Source organism: Pygocentrus nattereri, chromosome 27 (assembly GCF_015220715.1).
Source record: "Pygocentrus nattereri isolate fPygNat1 chromosome 27, fPygNat1.pri, whole genome shotgun sequence".
In the NCBI taxonomy this organism is placed as follows: domain Eukaryota; kingdom Metazoa; phylum Chordata; class Actinopteri; order Characiformes; family Serrasalmidae; genus Pygocentrus; species Pygocentrus nattereri.
Window position 1 is genome coordinate 2958888 of NC_051237.1, and position 16345 is coordinate 2975232.

The 16345-nt window shown below is 39.0% G+C and overlaps 1 protein-coding gene across 6 annotated transcripts in view; it reads right to left on the bottom strand.

Annotated features, from left to right (window-relative positions):
* The window catches only part of adgrb2 (adhesion G protein-coupled receptor B2), a 437226-nt gene that overhangs the window by 68084 nt on the left and 352797 nt on the right, over positions 1–16345 (bottom strand). For all 6 annotated transcript variants that reach the window (XM_037535324.1, XM_037535323.1, XM_037535321.1 and 3 more), the window contains 2 exons: positions 13814–13964; positions 1100–1169 (listed from right to left, as the gene is read on the bottom strand). In XM_037535324.1, coding sequence (XP_037391221.1) covers positions 1100–1169; positions 13814–13964 — 221 coding nt within the window. The remainder of the gene's footprint in view (positions 1–1099; positions 1170–13813; positions 13965–16345) is intronic.

Here is a 16345-nt window from a genome sequence, read left to right on the forward strand (position 1 = left end):
GAATCTTCCCGTTCCACCTTAAATGGTGCAGCAGTTACATTCTCACACTTCTGGCTCCATTTAAGGTGGAAAAGGAAAATTTGAACAAGACGCTGTTAAATGAGAAACTGACTTCAGCCTCTCAAAGTCAAACATTGAGACATTTTATAAGAAATCAGAAGTTTCCTGGCAGAGATGTGAGAAAAGACACTATAGCTGAGCTAAAGTGGAGCAAAGCACAAACTAAGACATATTTACAGCCAAGACGGTAAAATGGACATGAATGTTGTAGCTCCCAAGGGTTTGGGATTTGTTGAAAGGTTTGATTTTTGTTGAAAGGATAAAAGTTTTCTTCACATAAAATATGCAAAAGTTACAGCACATTTTATATCATGTTTTATTTTTTCAATATGCATATAACTTAACACAGAAATGCATTTTGTCAGAAATCACATTTGACAGTGTTTACATATTGCACAAAATTCCTTTATTAAAAAGAGTGAAAGACCAAGGAGAATTCAGTTTTCTGTGATATACGCACTTTAAAATGCTTACAGCCATCTCATAACGTGTAATATTAGATGCAATATATGTCTTGAAGTTTGCCTGCTCATACAACACTCTTCCAAAATCAAGAGTATTAATGTAGAGTTTTTCCCTTTTTTGCTGCAATAACAGCTTATACTCTTCTAGGTAGGTTTTTACACTAGACGTTGGAACATTGCTGTGTGAATTTGATTGCATTCAGCCACACTAGCATTAGTAAGGTCAAGTTCTCATGTTGGAAGATTAATTCTGGTTCACAAATGCCACTCCAACTCATCCCAAAGGCACTGGATGGAGCACCATCACTTCAGATAATGCAGTTTCGCTGTTCCACAGCCCAGTGATGGGGGGGCTTGGAATTGGGTATGGAGACCATGGCTCCTCCAGAGCATCCTATTCTATTGGTGATTTTCTAGGGAGCTTTGGCAAGCTATGTGTGCACAAATGAACTCCTGTGTCTGCAATGGGTGCAGCATAAAGTAGCTGATGTCTGGATACATTTGGATATTACATTTAAGGTGTGTTCACATGCCAATATTTCATTTTCTGAAGCTGAGCAGTAAAAGGTACTCACTAGCTTGCTGTGCCGTAACCTCTGGCTCTAGTGAATCCTACAGATACAGCAACAACGAGGGCTGGCAGGCCTGCAGAAGAGAGAAAAAGAGAAAAGAGAAAATGAAAATGGAAGAAAGTGGTTAAATGGTGGTTGGTGTAGTGTAGTGGTTAACACCTCTGCCTTCTACGCTGTAGACTAGGGTTCAGTCCCCCACCTGGGTAACCACCCTACACTATACCAATAAGAGTCCTTGGGCAAGACTCCTAACACCACCTTCGCCTACTTGTGTAAAATGATCAAATTGTAAGTCGCTCTGGATAAGAGCGTCAGCCAAATGCCATAAATGTAAATGTCTAGAACCGCAAAGAAAAGAAGAAACTCTAGTGGAAAATGTGCTAAGTTGGTATTTCTTGCTGGAAACAGGCAGCTACCAGCATAATGACATAGAAAAAATGTATAGTACATACACAGTTACTTTTGAGCAGGAAAAGAAGCAATATTACATTTTTCTCGACACTTCATAGCTCTTTTCATTTTATATACCCTAGAGAACAATGGCTTAAACTGGAAGTGAGGTGGGGTAGAAAATCTGTTGATACCTTTGTTATGTCTGTGCCATTTTTCAGGGCCTATTGCACACCACATATACCCCTCCACCCACTTAGTGCTTAAGTACAGTACTACCTCAAGGTCGCCACTATGCATGTGAGCTATCAATAGGAACATATTCAGCGCGAGAGTGCTGTCAGAATCACCTTTGTATTGGTTTTCACCTTCGCAATTTCACACTGCTCTATGTGGATTGAGTGCTGCAGATGTAAAGGCTATAATATGGATCATTAAAATGAATAATGTATGCATGAATTCGTTCTTTATGAAACCTTTCACACCAGCATAATATCACTCACATGTTTCCTCATATCCATGTCCCCATTTCAGAGAAGCAGAAAGAATGAGGTATTATTGTTAATCCATCACGAGCCAATTTTACAGCCATTTAAACAAAGATATCTCATTAAAAGCGTATTGTTAAGAAGTGCGTTCCTCGTTCTGCGGATTCTGAGACCATATACTGTAGAGCACTCGAGAGATTCCAGTTGAGAGCTTCTACAGCGTATTGTGTTCATTTGCTGTATTTAGAACATGTCCATTTCAAAGAATTCCATGTGTCTTCACCCTGTGATATGATGGGAGGTGAGAGTGGGGCACAACCTAACCTGGGCAATGCATTCTATAAATTCTGCACGCACTTAAACAGCTTCAAATTGAGTAGGTTTTTGGTCTCTTTCCTTCCTAAAGCTACACGTTGTCACAGCAATTGGACAGATTTTTCACGATGTCAGTCATTATTTTTGAGTGTTTTTCAATTATTGTGCTGCCGGTACACACAGGGTTAGCGTCCACACAGCAAGGTTAGTTTTAGGTTCATTGTAGAGAAACTTACAGAATCAGATTTCTTTACAGTGCTGGTGAGAGGAAATATGGATCACAATGCCTACAATATAAATATATTGTTTCAATTATTATGTAAGTTTGACCAGTTTGTTAACACTTTCCACATCAAAAACAAAAAGTGAAACCATAATTATGTGTTTATACATAATGTGATTATAATACCATGAAAATCATAGCATGACAATTATAGCATAGTAAAACTGACAGTTTATAGTTTACTATGCTATAATTGTCACGCTATGATTTTTTTCCCCCTTTTGTGTATCAGGCATTTTATTCCATTTCTAGGGAGGCTATGTTCATGCATGCACTTAAACTGGTTCAAACTGCACCTCTCTTCTTTTCCACATCTGCACGTTTTATAGCACTCAGGTCAATGATTTTTTTCATGTTTTTCAATTAGCGAGCTGCTGGAATAAGAATTCACACCTAAATAGTTTGAATCTCCATCTTTATTCCTATAACATGGCACCTTTTTGAAGCACGTAAACAAGCTACAGCGAGAGCTTGCCAGGGCAGACGCAGCCTTCACACAGCAGGCTTAGTTTGCAGTTAGTCTCTTAAGTAAACAACAAGAGAAGCTCATATTAAAATGAATTAAATAAATAAATTCACTACAGGTCATTTTTAGATGCAAAGCACTTCATTAAACTGGCGTCTAACTCTTGTTCAGTCTCTGAAACATAAACATTGCCCACACATACAGTTCTCTGAGGCTGGAGACTGGAGAACATCCGTTCATGCCGACTTAAATGTTCGTATAAGAGGTTCCACCATTTATCAGTTTTATTGAAGGAAATGTAGATGTATCCTCTGCTGCCTTACATTTCCCATAATTGGCACCGGTGCATGAAAAAGTACAACCCCACTTCTAATAAAGTTGGGACGTTGTGTAAAACATAAATAAAAACAGAATACAATGACTTGCAAATCCTTTTCAACCTATATTCAATTTAATGCATTACAAAGACAAGATATTTGATGTTTAAATGGATAAACTTTGTTTTTTTGCAAATATTCACTCATTTTGAATTTGATGCCTGCAACACGTTCCAAAGAAGTTGGGACAGGGGTAACAAAAGACTGGGAAAGTTGAGGAATGCTCAAAAACACCTGTTTGGAACATTCCACAGGTGAACAGGTTAATTGGAAACAGTTGAGTGTCATGATTGGGTATAAAGGGAGCATAACTGAAAGGCTCAGTCGTTCACAAGCAAGGACGGGCGAGGTTCACCACTTTGTGAACAACTGCGTGAGCAAATAGTCCAACAGTTTAAGAACAACGTTTCTCAACGTGCAACTGCAAGGAATTTAGGGACTTCATCATCTACGGTCCATAATATCATCAAAAGATTCAGAGAATCTGGAGAAATCTCTGCAAGTAAGCAGCAAGGCAGAAAACCAACACTGAATGCCGTGACCTTCGATCCTTCAGGCAGCACTGCAGTAAAAACCCACATCATTCTGTAACGGATATTCCCACATGGGCTCAGGAACACTTCAGAAAACCACTGTCAGTGAATTCAGTTCGTCGCTCCATCTACAAGTGCAAGTTAAAACTCTGCCATACAAAGCATGCTTTCTGCTGCAGATAATCATGTTCCTGGCAAGGCACAGCACTATCCATCCATACCACTGTAATTTATACATTGCAACCTAACCTGTTGTAAATATAAAAACCTCTATTAGTAGCCTATATTTAGTGCATTATTTCTTGATTAATATATATGCTTGTATATATACTCTTTTGTATTTTTAATGTTATATTTGGCATTCTTAACGAGGAGCAAAGTAAGCTTTTCATTGTATATAAGGAAACCTGTTTCCTCTGTGCAAATGACAAACACTTTGAACTTGAACTTGAACAAAAGCCATATATCAACAACACCCAGAAACACCGCCGGCTTCTCTGGGCCCGAGCTCATCTGAGATGGACTGACGCAAAGTGGAAAAGTGTCCTGTGGTCTGACGCGTCCACATTTCAAATTGTTTTTGGAAATCATGGACGTCGTGTCCTCCGGGCCAAAGAGGAAAAGGACTGTCCGGATTGTTTTCAGCACAAAGTTCAAAAGCCAGCATCTCTGATGGTGTGGGGGCGTGTTAGTGCCCATGGCAGGGGTAACTTGCACATCTGTGAAGGCACCATTAATGCTGAAAGGTACATACGGGTTTTGGAGCAACATCTGCTGCCACCCAAGCAACGTCTTTTTCAGGGACGTCCTGCTTATTTCAGCAAGATGATGCCAAGCCACATTCTGCACGTGTTACAACAGCGTGGCTTCATAGTAAAAGAGTGCGGGTACTAGACTGGCCTGCCTGCAATCCAGACCGTCTCCCATTGAAAATGTGTGGCGCGTTATGAAGCGCAAAATACGACAGCGGAGACCCCGGACTGCTGAGCAGCTGAAGTTGTACATCAAGCAGGAATGGGAAAGAATTCCACCTACAAAGCTTCAACAATTAGTGTCCTCAGTTCCCAAACGCTTATTGAGTGTTGTTAAAAGGAAAGGTGATGTAACACAGTGGTAAACACGCCCCTGTCCCAACTTCTTTGGAACTTGTTGCAGGCATCAAATTCTAAATGGGTGAATATTTGCAAAAAATAATAAAGTTTATCCATTTGAACAATAAATATCTCGTCTTTGTAGTGTATTCAATTGAATATAGCTTGAAAAGGATTTGCAAATCATCGTATTCTGTTTTTATTTATGTTTTACACAACGTCCCAACTTCATTGGAATTGGGGTTGTAGATGGAAACACCAGCACTGGCACAGTGGAGGAGAGAGGCTAGTTTATGTGCAAATATAATGCTTTTTATTTTGGTTACAAAAAGTGAAAAAGTAAAAGATGCCAACGTTATTAGTAGTGTTTATAAATGGTAGGTATAAAACAATCACTAACCTCCAAATATTAAAAAAAAAATAAAAAGGAATTAGCATAATCCAGAATGTTGCATTCTGCTCAACTCTCTGCTACACAGAAAACATTATGTATTAAATATACTTGATTCAAACATGTGCATTATTACCATATGAATAATACATATTACACACACACACACACACACACACACACACACTTTTGTCTTTCTGTTTACTTACTCTGCCAGTAATTGTGCTGATGTAATATATTTTATTCATGTGGGAATTATGCACACATTTAAATCAAGTAAAATGAATACCTGAATTTTAAACGTAATGCATTATAGCATAGCAGTGCAGTACTTTAGAGAGAGTCTCTGCATCTCTAATGCGTTTGCCATCGCAGTCAGGTTTAGTCATGTGGTAATTGGACCTATCAATTATACTCTCCCATTGTCCGTGTGCCACATACCACTCTTAATGAGCATGCTTCTGAAATATTCATGTAATTAACAATGCTCTGATTACCTCCATAAATTAAATGCTATTAGAAAAAAATCATATTTAGGCAAAATGGTAAGGAAAAAGATGAGTCACAGGCACTTTTACCAGGTGGGCTCAGAGTTAATGGTGTGCAATGTTTTTAAAGCAGTGACTACAGGGACTGAGCTCTGGCTTCCAAAGACTGACACACAAGGTAAACACGGTAAATTACCATTCTGATGGATTTGACATCAAAGCTATAGGCTATCGCCTTCTTAAAAGCCTATTTAGAAACCACTAGACAGAATTAGAGAGGCTTATTTAACACTTGTAGCCAATTTAAGGACGCCTTATTACAATCATTAAATGAATTTTAAATTCATACACCAATACGAGCAGTGCCTGTAGGCACCTATTCTGTTAATTATTATTGCGTGTCTTTTATCAACATCCTACAGCTTATTTATAGATCCAGAACCAAAGGGATGTAATGCCTACATGGCCCTGCCTACATGGCCCAAACAACAAAGATTAAAAGCAGGTGGAATTAGACAGAAATAAGTGTTTTCTATTCACATTGAACCAAACATTTCCTGTAAACGGTTCTTTTTATTACAACACCTGTTTAGAAATACTGCAGTAGACCTAAAGGTTCTGACAATCAAATGAAAGGGTTGGAGTACTCAGTCCACCCGATTTCAAAGATGTCAAATGTGAGGTTGTTTGGCTCTAAAGTGGGGTCACCCTGTTAGATTTAAAGGGCCACCGCAGTCACAATGAAACGTAACAATTGTTTCATGTGCTGTAAACATGCCTCATTATCTACTTCAGTGGTGTCACAAAAGTCTCTAGATCAAGAGTGTTTGGTTTAAACATTAGGAAAACTCCCTTTTGACGATGTATCTTGAAGGTGAGGAGGATCTTTTGAAAACTTAAGCTTGAAGGCAGGCTGGTGAATGCAGAAGAAAGACAGATGGTTGATATTACTGGTAGGAAGCTGAATATCACATCTGGATTCACTGGTCTCTGTATTCACAATGCATTTCTCTACCACCATGGGCGGTGGGGTGGGGGGGTCTTCCAGTGACTGAACAACCATATATATTACATGCAGGGAATGGTAATGAGAAAACATCAATGGATGAAAGTACAAAAAGAAAAAAAAAAATCAGAGATCACAGAATCACAAATTCTGTCTAATGAGGCTGGGGGACGGGGTGTTGTGCTATGGAATATGACATAACATCACATAGAAAAGTAGTAGTGGGCCGGAATGTGTAATGTGGAACTGATATAACGTGAATTTAACTAGGAATTCACACCAGATGCAAGAGGTATGATCCAGTGACCATGCAACTTTCATTCAGGAAGCACTTGAGGTGGGAATAATAAACGGCAGCACTTGCTTTCTAGTGATTCCTCCGCATTATGGGTAAGTGGCCATTGGAGATATTTTTAAACATGTACTGCTTCTTTAATAGCTGAATTAGTTTGTGAGTTTCCTAATTATGACCCTTGTTGCATGACTTTCCATGCAGCAAACAAGGTTATAATTCATTAACAGAGAGAGGGGGGGAAAGACCTGAGTTTGGTACCTGCAGTTCAATTAAATATGTGTCAGAACAACCACCAGTTGGGTTAAAAGCACAATCACAAGTTCTGTTCATGTCAGGTGACACAAGCAGAGCTTGTCATTATCATCATGACACACTCAGCATATTGCAGGAACTGCTGTGCAATTATTAGACCAACAAAATCATAACTCCATTGGTCCCACTGCTGTACGCTTGTTATGAGTTTATGCTCTGTTCATGCACACAAGTTAGAAAAGCATTTGGTGTGGGAAAAAAATGCAGCAGCACAGAAGGAATCACATTCTTACACACTTGAGGCCGTACTAGAGGAATCTGAATAAAGTAATGCTTTGTTTAAAATATAGTGTGTGCAAATGTTTGAACACTCCCAGTCAAACAACATGTTCTATTAAATTTATAAGCAAAAATAAATTTGATATAAGTATTTATTTGCTGAGGTTGAAATATGCCATAATTTTGCACAGGCCACGTTTTACGTTTTATTTCCAATATGTTAAATTCAGCAAGAAAACAGTGACTGTGCATTACAATGTGCAGTGTATGTTCTCTGTAGAGTTTAACTTATTTCTACTTAGGAAATCAACAGAAATACCATATGTAACTTGATCAAGGGTGCCTACACGTTTGCAAATGATTGTATATTGGTGTCTGCTTCATTAGATGAACAAACAGCAGTCTGCAAACTGGCCTCAACAAGATGCAATATCAGTGATAGGACAGAGATAACTGCTTGTTATAAGATGTTATAAGTGCTTTTATTAATTGTAATTTTAGACTTTACAGACATAAAATTACACTATATTTCCAAAAGTATACACTCACTCATCCAAAACATTGAATTCAGGTGATCCAGTCACTTCCATGGCCACAGGTGTATAAAGCCGAGCCCCTAGGCCTGCAGACTGTTTCTACAGACATTAGTGAAAGAATGGGTCGCTCTCAGGAGCTCAGTGATGCACCATATGGTACTATATGTATGATAGGATGCCACCTGTACAACAAGTCCAGTCATGAAATTTCCTCACTACTAAATATTCCACAGTCAACTGTCAGTGGTATTATAACAAAGTGGAAGTGATCGGGAACGACAGCTACGAAATGGTCGGCCACGTAAAATGACAGAGTGGGGTCAGCAGATGCTGAGACGCATAGCGCGCAGAGGTCACCAACTTTCTGCAGTCAATTGATACAGATCTCCAAACTTCATGTGGCCTTCAGATTAGCTCAAGAACAATGCAGAGAGCTTCATGGAATGAGTTTCCATGGCTGAGCAGCTGCATCCAAGCGTCGAATGCAGTGGTGTAAAGTGCTGCCACTGGACTCAGAGTAGTGGAGACATGTTCTCTAGAGTCACACTTCTCCGTATGGCAATCCGATGGATGACTCTGGGTTTGGTGGTTGCCAGGAGAACAGTACTTGTCTGACTGCATTGTGCCAAGTGAAGTGTAAAGTTTGGTGGAGGGGGGATCATGGTGTGGGGGTGTTTTTCAGGAGTTGGGCTCGGCCCCTTAGTTCCAGTGAAAGGATCTCTTAATGCTTCAGCAGACCAAGAGATTTTGGATAATTTCATGCTCCCAACTTTGTGGGAACAGTTTGGGGACGGCCCCTTCCTGTTCCAACATGACTGCACACCAGTGCACAAAGCAGGTCCATAAAGACATGGATGAGTGAGTTTGGTGTGGAAGAACTTGACTGGCCTGCACAGAGTCCTGACCTCAACCCGATAGAACACCATTGGCATGAATTTGAGCAGAGACTGTGAGCCAGGCCTTCTCGTCCAACATCAGTGTCTGACCTCACAAATGTGCTTCAGGAAGAACGGTCAAAAAATCCCATTAACACACTCCTTAACCTTGTAGAAAGCCTTCCCAGAAGAATTGAAGCTCTTATAGCTGCAAAGGGTGGGCCGACATCATATTAAACCCTATGGATTAAAAATTTAATGTGACTCAAGTTCATATGCGTGTGAAGGCAGACGAGCGTATACCTTTGGCAATATAGTGTATCTCTGTTTCCACAGTTTGAACACACTTAAGCAACACATACACTAAGTTTAAATGTTTGGTCACTATTTCTGATAATATAAGCTTCCTGGACAAAAAAAAATTAACCTTGAACGTTTAATGTGGAATGAAATTCAGACTCCTGCAGATGTTGTAAGAGGATGATTGGGCTATAAATACCTGCAGGGTATGCGATGGGACTCATAGATTAAGAAGAGGTGGTACAGTGCAGTGAATGTCTTGTTCAATGTGTGGAGAATGAGAACGCAAAGCAGATGTTAATGATCAAAAGGAGTGATTGCATTTGGGGGCCAAATGCCAGAGTGTGAAGGAAGTAGCTGAATTTCCAGGTGTATTGAAGCATATGAAGCGTATATAACATATGGGTCGACCAGCAGTGACAAAAATCCCAGTCTACAGGAAATTCTTGTCAGAACTGTGGCTGAAAGATGAAACTGACGGACAGGGACCACTGGCATGTTTCACAGCTTGTAAATAAATATCGCTTCACTTCCAGGCAAAAACTGCTTCTAGAATTCAACACAGGTCTTCAACATCAATTTCTGAAAGAACTCTGCTCAGGGAACTGTATAACAGGAACATGTGGAGAAGAGTGTCACGCAAGAAGCCTTTGCTCACTTCTGCTCACACACAAGACACACAAATTGGACAGTTCTGACGGGAAATGTGTTATCTGGTCAGATGAATCTATTTTCTGCCTGTATGCGAATGATGCTTGGTGTAATGTTCATTGTAGACCTCAGGAAGCCTTCAATGAAGACAAGTGTGCAAGGTGTGGTTCAAGCTGGAGGCTCTGTTATGTTCTGGGGGTTTTACTTATATGGAAATCGTGTTTTGGTCTACATAGAGTTACTGGGCAACCAGGTTTTACCTTTCGCTCATCATCTTAGCAAGGAATATAACATTCCTATCCCTGTATTGCATGACAGTTCGTATGTTCACAGGGCTGCCAATGTGACTGATTGGCATGATAAACATTCAGGAGCATTCACACATCTGGGCTGGCCCATAAAAAACCCCCAGATTTAAACCCTTTTGAAAATCTGTGGGACTACCTGGAACAATGAGTAAGAAGCCAGGTAAGGCATCCACGAAATCTGGCCAAACTGTGCACTTCTTTCATGCAAGAGTCACTGAACACTGATGTCACCTACATCCAGAAACTTGTCCAGTCCATGCCAAATCAAATCACAGCTGTTATTCATGCTCATGGAGGTATTGCGCATTATTAGGAATGTTTGGGCCACAGGTGACTATTTTTTTTAATGAGAAATGAGCTTACCAGTTAGCATGCAGTTACTTGTGTAAAATTATGCTAATGTGTACAGGTAGTGTGTAATCTATCATGTTTCAAAATGTCTGTTGGCAAAAAATAAACTTGGATATGTCCAGAGGTAGTGGATATGGCTGTGGATTATTCCACAATAACTGAGAAAGCTCTGTTACATTGAGAATGAAGTTTTAATGCAATTAATATCCAAAATGCCACATATTTGAAAAGCAGTAATTAAATATTGATGCAGATAATCCAACAAGAAACTGCCAGAAATAAGTAATTACAATAGATAATTTAATAACTTATCAGTCTTGAAAAACATGAAATATTGAATCAAACATCTGTAAACACATTTTCATGTGCAATGTAGTGCAAACTGTGATAGAAAACTCATTTGCTTAGTAGCACTGTTAATGATTACACACTCTTCATTCTAATGCAGCAGACAGACATTTACAATTAGCTAATGAAAGAGACTCAAACATATTATTTGTGCAATCTTAGCATTGTGAAACAACTGGCTCTGGGTTTGAAGATCAGATATGTGTACTTTCTGGTGATCAGAGTACAGTTTGCAACTGTTTCATTTGTTTGTTTGAAGCAATTTTCATGAAGCATTGTACACTGGATGTCTTAGTCAATCCCTGTGGCAGCATATCTATGCCCCTCTAATATGGAAAAATGCCAATCTAATGCTGTATCAGCCGAGAACATCTTTGAATTAATGGATTAGATAGCTGGATCGATAAGGCTCAAAACGAATCCACGTAGGGCTGTAATTGCTCCGATATCTCCATGGATCTCGCCTACGCTGGAAAGATGCTATCCTATACATTTCTTATCTCTGATCCGACATCTGTGACTAGTAATACAGCAACAACACTGAGCTGAAGTGGCATGCCATATTGTGGTGTGTCATTCGGTTGCATTGAAGCAAATGGAGAAGCCAGATTGTGGAACGTCATGGGGTTGAATAGAGCAGAAGTGGCGTGCCATACTGCACTGTGTCACTCATCTGAATAGAGAAAGAAGCAGGCACAGTGGTGCAGTCCATCACGTTAACTTGTCCCTGGTGTGAGGCCATATTAATGAAAATCAAATTCGAGCTTTGAAGAGGCTAAAGCCCCTGTGTCGGTGTGTATGTGTGTGTGTGTGTGTGTGTGTGTGTGTGTGTGTGTGTGTGTTTGTGGACAATAGTGTCCTGCCTCTGCATGAAAACCATAGAAAATGTATTTTTGTTTAAGGCTTAGGGTCAGAACTTTTCACTACAATAGAAAACATCTCACATCTCACGACATGGCTAGTCCAAATTTCTAGAACACATTCCCCAACAGCCTTAAAAAAACTTCTCTCTAATGAAAACATATTATATTACATGGCTGTTACATTCTGTGTCTTTATGATTGTTGCTGAAGTGAAGTTTTTGCACTGTATGTTTTGCGAATTTGGAGACCTCTCTGGTGGAAATGTGTAATTGCATGCAATGTGTGGAACAAAGTGGCTCGTTTACTTCCCTGGTAATTTTTAAGTTTTTTAGATTTTTAAGTTAAAAACTGGTGGAGTTTATGTATAAATGCTAATTTACTGATGTTTAATCCTGAAGGTTGGCACGCAAAGTGCTGGTCACCACTGGGCAACGCAGACAACAATCTTGCCTAGCTAGTAGTTAACGAAACAGCAAAGATCTAAGATGAACACTGATAATCTGAAGACAAATGGACTTATTTGCATTTATAAACACTCAACTGGTTTCCTGCGTTTAATCTGCAACAAGAAACTGTCAAACACTAAAAAGTCACAAACTGAAGTCAGCTTCTCATCTGTTCTACCTTAAATGGCGCCTACTTTAAGGCCAAAATGGCTCTTCTTAACATTTGGGTTGCTGACCCCTGATGTAAGTGAATGAGTTACTATTGTCATTATATCTTTATTGATATAATGTTGATTTTGCATTTGAGAGCCGAACACTGAGCCGGATCTTCTTCTGGAGGGTATGTGTGTGAAGTTAAATCGTGAAGATGCATGAAGTGGTCCAAAAAACTTAAAGTGCAGCTTTAAAGTCAAATGTATATAAGCTTCTTGGCAATTTGAGAAGTAAACAAGCTTTGATTTAAAAATCTACTCCTCTAACTCTCCAGGCCTGATGCCAATTTTAAACTGGAGCCACTAAAGGCTCTGAGGAGCGGCTATGGGCCACAAAGAGCATGTCTGTGGCCACAAAGAGCGCGGCCGCCGCAACATGCCTCAGCTTTGAACCCGGTGGCTGTGCTGAATCGACCAGGGAGGCTTGGGAGTGTGGTTTCTATTTCTCTTTCTTTTCCTCCTTCTCTCTCTCTCGCTCTCTCTCTCTCTCTCCTTATCGCTCATCCTTCAAAAAACCGAGTGGAGAGAAGAAGGACAGAGGCAACCAAACAGCAGATGACACCAGCTGAGGAGCTCATATGTTAATGAGAAAGGACTGAAAAATCAGCTGTTTATATGTTTTATTTGAAAAGTAGACCTTTTTTGTGATACTCTTCTGAAAAAGCAGTAGTTCGTTGGAAATAAAAGTCACACAGGTTTGCTGCCCAAACGCCTGTCTCCAGCTTCCCCTGTCCTTCTGGGATAGTGCTCAACATGCTACAGTGAGGCTTTGATCTAACAACATGATATATACATATCACTGCTGTCAGGACAAAACCTTGTATCTCCAATTTTGTCGTTTTTCAGTTTTTGACATAATTTGAACGTACCTGTGGCCCTTTACAGTATGTAGAAATTTCATGATAAATGGATCAAAAGAAATGGCCAAAAATGACCTGGAAAAAAATCTGGTTGCACTGACTTACATTGAAAGTAAAGCAAGTTTTTTTTCCTTTTCCTGTAAAGCTACAAGTTTTTGTTTCGACAGCAACGCTATGTATAATCCATATGGGACATACAGTATTTATTAACAGACATCCTGCTATTGAATCAACCTGTGTGTGTTTGTGTGTGTGTGTGTGTGTGTGTGAGAGAGAGAGAGAGAGAGAGAGAGAGAGAGAGAGAGTGACCTACCCCAGCCCAGGCACAGGAAACGCTTGCGAATGAGGCGTGTCCTCATCTTGCCAATCACGGCAAGGTAAGACTGCCACGCCTCCGTCAGCACCCAACAGAAAGAGGCCAAAAAGAAGAAATGCAGAAAGGCAGCGGTCACAGTGCACAGCCCCTGAGAGAGAGAGAGAGAGAGAGAGAGAGAGAGAGAGAGACAGAATGAAAGAAAGACAGAGAGAGAGAGAGACAGAGAGAGAGAGAGAGAGAGAGAGAGAGAGAAAGGGAGAGACAGAATGAAAGAAAGACAGAGAGAGAGAGACAGAGAGAGAGAGAGAGAGAGAGAGAGAGAGAGAAAGGGAGGAAGGGAGAGAAAGGACACATAGAATGAATGGGAGTGAGTGAGTGGGAGTCCACAGATGTAAGCATATAAGCTAACAAGTCTCAGCCGTTCTTTAGAGACGAGGTATGCTGAGATTAGAGATGAAGAGAGAGGGAAAGGGTGAGGAGGTCACTGCAGAGACAGCCACTCTAACTGAAATACACTAGTACAGTTAACATCACTGCTGCTGTGAATACAGCCACTGAATACAGCCATTACAGAGTGGTACTGTGGCAGCTCAGAGGCTACTTCAGTGTGGAGTGGAAGGACTAAAGCACATGGGCCACTCATCTTCTAAGGCGTGAAGGAGTGATTCCAGAGCACAGTAAACAAAAATGAAAAGAGGAGGGGGGGGGGGGGACATACGATCTAAAAGTGTTAGCAAAAAGCTTAGGATCACTATGCAATTACAGTACTCAGCCACTAAGGTTAACTGTGATTTATGCTCTACAAATGAACAGAGATGAGAGGGATATGGCAATTAATGGCTTTTAATTTCCAGTTCAGTAGTACACTCTGAAGCTAGTACTTTACAGGGGTGTAACGATACAACATTTTCTGGTTTGATACAATTTGATACAATTCTAAGGTCAAGATTTAATTAGATTTTTGATATTATAGGTTTGAAAAGGTCTTGAGTCTACAGAGCTCTAATATATTCCACACAGATTGGCTTGGCTTAGAAAAACAAAAGTGATCAAACAGAACTTTCATCAGACGGCATCAGCCCTCCAGCAAGATAAGCTTCCAAAAATTGCACCACCTATATTTAAAAAAAGCTCGGTCATTTGATTTTGGGTGTGTGCATAAGCCCCATCGCACCCCCACCCACTTTACTCTCAAAGGATGTACCAAGATGTCCATTAAGATGGCTAATGAGTAACATCAACTATAAAAAAAATGTACATTTGGATTTCACTGTTGAAGGGTAGTTTACTAAAAAAAAACAAAAAAAAGATAACACTTTATTTGAACCCTACTATGCAACCCTGACATAGCCATTCAATAAACATGTCATGGGAGATGCTCATGACAAATCATGTTCAGTAAAATAAGAGTTTCATTTTATCATTGATGGTACTTTTGTGCCACATGCAAAATTTTTCCTAAATCTATTTCATAACATCAAATTTGATGGTATCTGCCAAGACAGTTATGATAATGTGACATTGTTATATTACTGAATAAATCTGTGATGACAACTTGCGACAGCATATGGGATGGTTATGTAGGTGTTATGTAGCAGAGTTTAAGTATAATGTTACCAAAAAAAAAAAAAAAAAAAAAAAAATATATATATATATATATATATATATATATATATATATATATATATATATATATATATATATTTCAATACTTCAGTAGAAGCAGAATCGCTGCAATACATGATAACATTTCTTGTAGGTTTCTTGTATAATTTAATTCTCATTGAAACAGGAACATAATCGTTATGTTAGTCAATAATAGATTAATTGAAAAAAGTAGTCGATTAACTGATTATAGACTTAATTCACTATACCTAAATTGGTAAATATTTTTTCCCTTGACAAATCTAACGATTATGTTTCTGTTTTAATGTGAGGTAAATTATAATTAGAAATGATAAAAAAAAAAAAATTTCATTCTCACTGACACAGGAACATAATTGTTAGACTGATAAATGAATAAAAAAAGACTCAGTGGGTAGACACTTTATAAAAATAACTGCATAGTTTCAGCCTTACTGACAGTACAGATTTAAATTCCTGTACACTGATTTTGATTTTTCAATTTTAATCTTGACTCATCTAAAGATTATGTTCCTGTTTCAGTGAGAATTAAATTGTGCAAAGAAAGTTTTTTCCCCATAGAGTTAAAATGAAAGCTTTTAATTTTAAAAATAAAGTTTTAATATGTATTTAATTGACAGTTTTAATAAACTATGAAAATCTTTCTTTTTAAACTTTATGGGGGAAAAAAATATAATGAAATTTTTACAAACAGAAACATAATCCTTTTTTAGATTAGTTGCTTAAGCAAAAAGCAAAATAAGCAAAAATTCAACAGTTTAACTGCTTATGTAAGTCATTCATTGTTAACTGTAGCTCTATTGACAATATAGCTCTAAACTTACTACACACTGCTTTTGATTTTTTTGATACTGTGTTGAAATCGTTACACCCTCAATACTTTCA